At 46.8% G+C, this 7,570-nt stretch overlaps 1 protein-coding gene across 1 annotated transcript; it reads left to right on the top strand.

Moving 5' to 3' along the window:
• Positions 1 to 2,299: 2,299 nt before the first annotated feature.
• On the top strand, positions 2,300 to 5,018 carry LOC133920349 (probable WRKY transcription factor 9). Its single transcript, XM_062364964.1, has 5 exons — positions 2,300 to 2,850; positions 3,027 to 3,170; positions 3,374 to 3,742; positions 3,859 to 3,972; positions 4,136 to 5,018. The coding sequence occupies exons 1-5, from the start codon at positions 2,440 to 2,442 to the stop codon at positions 4,769 to 4,771; spliced, it is 1,674 nt and encodes a 557-aa protein (XP_062220948.1). The 5' UTR covers positions 2,300 to 2,439; the 3' UTR covers positions 4,772 to 5,018.
• The last annotated feature ends 2,552 nt before the right edge of the window (positions 5,019 to 7,570 follow it).

The raw sequence follows: 7,570 nt of genomic DNA, 5'->3' as shown, positions 1-7,570 counted from the left end.
AATACCTCATACAAACGACCGTAATTTGATAGGTGGCCTGGAGTGACTTCGGTAATACGGGCATAACTTTTGCATACATAATCTGATTACGATGTTTTTGTACTCTACAGACATCTACATTAGTGTTGGGTTCGAAAAAAATTTCAATGCCAAATTCGACTTGGAAGATTGAGTTCTCACTCCCTGAAGTTTTTGCATCATTTTCGAAATATGCATTTGTATCCATAGCCGTCACCTCTTACATCAAACTTGAGAAAAAAAAGAAAAAAATATTTGTGAATAACATATTGCATTACATCTATCATCAGTAACACCATATCACTGATGGAAAACAAAAACTGACTATGACAACAATATCACTGAGCCATCTGTATTATATGTGTGTTATTACAGAAAGATAGTGAATCATTTATATTATATGTGTTATCACAGACACTTTCGGATAGACGGAAGAGAAACCATCTCGGATACATGTTAAACCCCATCTACCGTGCATGAGGGGTCCTGTAGTAGTATATGGATGAGGAAGTTATTGACATGAGTCATGTACATGACTATTGGGTTTCATTTGTTGGGTGTTCATGTGTGTGTGGGAGAGAGATGGAGAGAGAGATTGGGTCCATTTTGTGTACATGGGATTGCTCCCAATTTAAAAGAAGAGGCAAAAAGTAACGCGGTCGATATTTCAACACCTAATATTTTACATATCTGAGAGTATGGGAGAGTTATGTTGAACAGATCACCATCATCGTCAACTAAGTCTTTAGTAGTAAAAAATTAAATATTTTACCTAATTAATTCTATTAGTATTATCCATCCTTGCTCAGTCCCCAAGTAGCTTTCGTACGGGGAACCTCCTCTATGTCGAGGAGCTGGTGTTTTTTTTTTCCTAACAAAAAAGGTTATATATGTGTGTGTACAAGTCAGAGATGTTGCTGTAAGCCTTTGTCCTAATTAGCTGTGTGATTGTGTATACAGGAATAGCTGTGTGATTGTGTATACAGGAGGTGTAATATATTTCTGCTGCTGGTGTGTTCATAAGAATCTTGAGATTTATTCCAAGTCCAAGGTCCACAAGGAACAGGTTAGCCAGTTTTTGGTTCCAACAACCAGTTGACGTCAATCATCATGAGGAAGCATAAGGAAAAAAAACCGATCAAGATCGAAGGTGTAGTATATTATGGAACAGCTAGAGAGCATCATAGTTGAGCATAAAAATAATGCACAAAAATGCTTAGTGAATTCTGTGGCCCTAGCAAGTTGACTCAAGATTTTATGTGCAACTAGACCGGGCGGCCTTCAATTTCAATTGCAGCCTTGTAGGTGTTTAGTTGGTAGTGAGCGAGAAGAAGCACTGAAATGGCTATGGCCTTACATGATGCAGACGATGGCATGCTGTGAGTCAACACCTTGCAGAGGTCTGAGAAAAGACATCGATCGAAGCAAAAAATGTAATAGCTAGCTCTGAATCACAAAGCCATATATATAGACAACAAATGGTCACGCCTTATAAATTGTATTTCTTTTTTTCTTCTAAACCATCTGTAGGTTGTGGGCACTTTCTTATTAGAGGTGGTCATGCAATCACAAATATTTTCTTACTTCTGAAGGTAATAATCTAGTTTTCCACCAAAATGCATGTTCCATTTCTTTGTTCTTTTGATAAAGTCTGTACAGCTATATATATTATTCATAAAAAATATTAACAATATGAACCACTGGGACACTAAACTATTGTGACATATGATAAGTCAATATAGTTCGAATATAGCCAGATCTCATATACTACAACATTGAAAGTTGACATGTAGATGCATGCTTCATAAAAAATTGTGCTACATACTATAGCCCACAATTTGATCTGTTCATGTACTGAGGTTAATGGGGGAAATTAAGATGGGTGATGATAGCAACGTCAGCCCTGATCAGAGAAATTGCAAAGAGTTGACCTGGGCTCCATACAATACTAATCCCTTAGCGTTGGAAGCGCTCTTTATCGCATCACATGACCGAGCCCCCCCCCCCCCCCCACTTGACTTGGGCATCCTTGTCATTTGGATCACAACACCGTGCGCTACACACCGTCCAAAACAATCCATCGATCGCCATATATTGCCCATACATCGTCTTGACTTGTGAAAATCGCATACCCTACGTGTCACTGACATGTGTTCCCCACATCGATAAATATTGGTTGGTGGTGTATGCAGCCATATGTACCAAGACTAGCTATTTGTCGAATAGGAAATGACATGAGATAATAAGATTGAGAGAGGGGTCTCCCCTCCTCATTACCTCTTTAATACGTCTTAGACACCCGGACATTGACTTAGATGCCTGGGGAGAAGTAGCATTAGGATTTAAAACCGTACCGTTCCTCCTTTTAGCTGCACAGAGAGACAAAGGTACACACAAGGTAGCTAGATAGAGGTCAGAAGCATGTCATCCAAGAAGAAGAGGGCGGCCGTGGATCTCTCCCTAGAGATGGAGGGGAGGGAGGACGACCGCAGTGGCGGAAGCGATGGTGATCGCCAGACCAAGGATGGCGGGGTGGAGAAGAAAGATGGGCAGCTCAAGCAAGGAGAGGAGCGCAAAGAGGAAATCGAGGAGGAGAAGGTAGTTGAAGTGGTTGTAGACCAAAGAGGAGACGTCCGCTCCAAGGAGGAGATCAAATATAGGACTCAACAAGGAGAGGAGATGGAGGAGGACAAGCAATTATCAGAGGAAGGCGACGACAACGGCGAGAGCGATGGAGGGGAAACTCGTGCGGAAGACAAGCACGTGGTAGAGGCCGCCGGCAACAAAGGTGACCACGGGGACGATAACCCTACCACCATGGTGCAAGACGAGGTACGCGCATATATATACACTTAATTTGCAAGGGGTGTTATGCTAGTTAGGTACTAGTGTTGTGGTGCCATTAAGTAGCTAATTGTAAATTTTGTTCACCTTTTCTGTAGGGCTTAGAATTTGTTCATCTTGGTTATTACTTTTAGCACGTGACATGCGTGTGTATATTTCTTCAGGTGAGCGCGATGCAGGAGAAGATGGAGAAGATGAAAGAGGAGAACCGGATGCTCCGGCGAGTCGTCGACCGGACCGTGCGGGACTACCACGAGCTGCAGATGAAGGTAGCTGCCTATCAGAAGCAACCAACATATGAGCCTAAGGTAACAGCTACCACTCAATAATCTTGCTTAGCTAGGGTGATATCCAACTAGTCTTCCCTAGCTAAGTTCTAGCTAGCTAGCCGTACTAATCCGTGCATCCTTTTAATTATTCTTCCACGTGACACGCCATAATTACCATGCCAATTGAGTCATTTACATCTTGTTATTCGAATTCGTGATTTGATTTCTAATCCCAAGCGCAGGAGACCGAGGTTTTCCTTTCCCTCGGCGCCGCCGCGGCGACCGGCAGCTTCCCGGAGCCGAAGCGCAAGGAGCAGGCCACGCGGCGGCCTTCAGTGAGCAGCGATGACACGGACGACGGCAAGGAGGATCTCGAGCTGTCCCTGAGTCTAGGGGCGTACGAGGGGGAGAAGCCGGAAGCAGGGCACGACTTCCACAGCGCCACCGCGGTCGGCGACGGTAGGGCGAAGGCCTACGCGCTGCTGGAGAGCAGCAAGCTCATCCCTCCGGCCGCCGGCGATCTTGCCGCGGCCGGCATCACGAGCCAGAGCGTCAACCCGGCCAACCGCAAAACTAGGGTTTCCGTTCGAGTCCGGTGCCAGGGGCCCACTGTAAGACACACACTATTTCTCACCAAGTTCTTGCTGTTGCATTGCATGCATATATGCCAATTCGATGCCGACTTCACGGCCAAATTGACGAGTAATCCGTGTACGTGCGCATGCAGATGAACGACGGGTGCCAATGGAGGAAGTACGGGCAGAAGGTCGCGAAGGGCAACCCGTGCCCGAGAGCCTACTACAGGTGCACCGTCGCGCCGGGATGCCCGGTGCGTAAGCAGGTAACCAAATTTGTGACACTTGAGCGCATGTGCATATCTGTGCAGGCGATTAAATTCTGTTGCACCATTGCGTTGATTCTGGCATCATCAGTCGCGTGAGCTCTCGATCGAGCTTGATTATTCGTGTGTGCATGGAATGATTTGTGTTGGCGCGCGCATGCAGGTGCAGCGATGCCTGGAGGACATGTCCATCTTGGTGACCACGTACGAGGGCACGCACAACCACCCCCTCCCCGTCGGAGCCACCGCCATGGCCTCCACCACCTCCGCCGCGGCCACATTCATGCTGCTCTCCAGCACTAGTTCCTCTTCCTCCATCTCCGACGCTGGCGGCGCCTCAGCTGCGCCTCCCTACCACAGCCCATACCTGCTCAACTCCACCTCCCACCACTCCTCCGCTTCGCCGCTGCTCAGCGCGCCACCATCAATGCCCGGCGCCTCTGGCGCGGCCAGTGGCATGCAACATCTCAACCTGTTCGGGCATTCGTCCATGCTAGCTCAACAGGCACCACACCTCAAGTACCCGTGGACATCTAACCCTTCGCACGGCATTGGTGGTCTGGCAGGGGGCAAGAGGCCGTTTTGGAGCACTGGCAGCGACGACAAGACGGCAGCATTGCCCGACAATGTAGGAGCCGTCATGTCAGACCCAAGCAAGTTCTCGGTTGCGATTGCGGCCACGATCAACAGCTTCATGGGGAAGGATGGGCAGGTTATGAGCGGCAAGGACGGCGAGAGTAGTAGTAGCAAGAGTAGTAACAAGTGGGGGGTGGTTGAATCACTTCCACCCCATGACTAGTCAGTAGTGAGACGCGGAGACTAGCTAATTGTGGAAAGTTAAGGGGAGTATTTCATCATAATTATTGTGTGCAAAAGATCAAGCTAAGGGGCAAACACATACTGGAGAATTTTTTTTGGGCCATTGTTTGTAACCATTTTTCAGGTTTTCTCTTTTGGAACAAATCGATTGCAATTATTGTTAACCGTAAATTACAATACGTGTTCACTGTTTCAGCACGCTATTCAAAAATGTACAAACGGAACAAGGTACGATTTTACAATACGCAAGGGAACTACACTTCATACATTATCACGGAAGTGGAACATATATAGTGGGATTAATTTCATATTGCAAAATTGTAGTATAAAATTAGAGCTCTCTCAAAATAATTATACCCCGAATTGGTATAATATGATCAAATCACACATAATTCATGGTCTATGAGGATAAGGATTATTTACATATGCATTATTGGTCGTGTTCATCTTCTTATGGGTTTGACATATATTTCTGAGGGAAATTCCATTTGAACCTAGTTTATATTACTTTGTATGCTTTGAATTAGGTTTAACAATTAGTTGTACTTTATGTATTTTGCAAAAATGTTGGAGTTTGAACCATGTTTGGACCATGACCGTCTGATCCTTTGATCACGCGTATCTAACCAGTTGCAGTGCAAGCGAAGGGAGTGACTCGAGATCCGGCGGAGGTGACGGAGTGAGCCAATAATGAGGAAGGACACATCGAGGAGTCCACCTCCGACCCACCGTTACTGTAAGGAATTGAATTTGAGGGTTTCATTTGATCTCTTACTTACCTTGCAGGAGTTGCGACAACCAATTCGAGCGAGTTTTGACAATCCTTGACAACTCTTTCTGTGGTAATCATGACCATGTTGCTCTGGCCTAGATCACGTGTCATCCTTTTCGTTATCCCATATTGGGTCTTGCGAGATGTATGTTGAGGGCACACGCGACAACCTGGTGATGAGTCTGAAGGAATAAACCAAACAAGCTGAGGCTCCAACCGATAGCAACCAAGAGAAAACCATTAACCATGACCAATTTGATGGAGGACCTGAGGTGGCCTTGCTCCCTATGTTTCGTCAGTGTAAATGCATGCGCGCCCTACATCACTCAGAAATACGTGATCCCAAGTTAGGGCCTAAATATGGTTTCAACTGAACAATAGCTGTGATTTAAAGTGCACTAAGAGATATGAACCCCAGTTCGAAGTGAAAGATAATTTAGTACTCACAAGAGTGGAGAGTGTCATACAGATACAGCTGATGCTGCCTAACACCTTAAAGGTGTAGGCAAACTAGGAATGGAGCCATGCATCATAATACAGTACCATTTTCATGAGCTTATTAAGTTGAATTTTAGACCAATAAATTGAGTTTTTGTATATTGATCTCTCAATTAAGAAGCAGTTCAAATTTTGGGCACCAAAGTCACCAAACATTGGAGTTTGGAAACGGAGGGTTGGGAGAGACCACCAAGGCATGCAGATAATGTGATCTACCAGCACACCTCTCTTTCCGATTCCCTCTCCAAATCACCTCCGTGGGGGTCCGCTATAGGTTTTGGTTTCGTGGAGAATGGCTACGTTGACGTGCGTCATGCCTTCGGTCCATTCAGAAAAGGGCAAGCCCAATCCAACCTTATCCCCACTAGTTTTGATCATTTTAGGATATGTATATCATTTTACGATTAATGATAATATAGTTAATTAAATTAACATATTTATCAAGAATATATTTTAGTAGGTCTTATAGATACAATACATAAAGAAGTCATCGAAACCGAATTCAAGAAAGATTGAATTAGATGAGTTTAGAGAAGATTGCACTCACTGGATGATCCGGTATTAAAAAGGATAACACACCGAATGGTCCGATGCTCTGAAAGTTATATACACCGGAGTGCTTTTTAGCTACGAGAGAAAATTGATGCCTACACTGGATGATTCGGTGTTAGTGTTGAGTGCACACTGGAGTATTCTGAGAAAATGGAGTTGAATACACTGGAAGGTCCGGTGCTCAGCAAGATATTGTCGGTGAATCAGGAACCAGGGGTCCCCAAATCCCGAGACCAGGCCAGCAATCCGCCACGTTGCGCCATCCCGCGGGGTCACCTCCGCGAGGTAAAAAAGACTAAGTCCCGGGAGAGGGCGCTCGGGGCCACAGTCAGTGATCCCCAAGTACCCGGGTTCCCCGATGATCTGCGAAGACTAAAGTGACCGGGGAGAAAAGTGCTCAGGGAGGTGAACAGTGACCCCCGAGCACCCAAGTCCCCCGACGACCAGGAAAACCGAGTGCCCCGAGGACCCAACAAAGGAAGTTCCGGGAGAGAGTGCTCGGGGCTACGAGCAGCGGCCCCCGAGCACTCGTTTCCCCGAGGATCCGTACAGTCAAGTCCGGGAGAGAGTGCTTGGGCCATGAACAGTGGCCCCCGAGCACTCGGTTCCCCGAGAACCAAGAAAGGGCGTTCTCGGGAGAGAGTGCTCGGGGAGGTGAACAGTAACCCCTCGAGCACTCGGTTCCCCGACGATCCAGCAAGCCCCCCTGTCAGTGGCCCCCACAGGGGTCCAGCGATGAGGTGTCAGCCAGTGAAAGGCCCGAGGCTGCATTTAAGAGCGCGCGTGGCCTGTCACCTCCAACTGCTCCCATCACGCTCGGTGTCAGTTCCTGCCATATTCTGGAGAAGGGCGTGGGGACATTTAATGCACGGGTCCCATCCCGCGCTATCCGGCGCGCCTCGGGATAGCATCGCGAGGCCCGAGGCGTTCCGTCTGCTGCGCTGCTGTGGCAGGCGA

Source organism: Phragmites australis, chromosome 6 (genome assembly GCF_958298935.1).
Source record: "Phragmites australis chromosome 6, lpPhrAust1.1, whole genome shotgun sequence".
Lineage (NCBI taxonomy): Eukaryota > Viridiplantae > Streptophyta > Magnoliopsida > Poales > Poaceae > Phragmites > Phragmites australis.
Note: the sequence above shows the minus strand (reverse complement) of the source record. Positions and strands in the feature narration are given on the sequence as shown.

Bases quoted from the DNA above. Each gene is read 5' to 3' on its own strand.
- LOC133920349 (XM_062364964.1), top strand. From the start codon at position 2,440: ATGTCATCCAAGAAGAAGAGGGCGGCCGTGGATCTCTCCCTAGAGATG. The intron at 2,851-3,026 runs GTACGCGCATAT...ATATTTCTTCAG, and splicing joins CCACCATGGTGCAAGACGAG to GTGAGCGCGATGCAGGAGAA. The intron at 3,973-4,135 runs GTAACCAAATTT...GCGCGCATGCAG, and splicing joins GATGCCCGGTGCGTAAGCAG to GTGCAGCGATGCCTGGAGGA.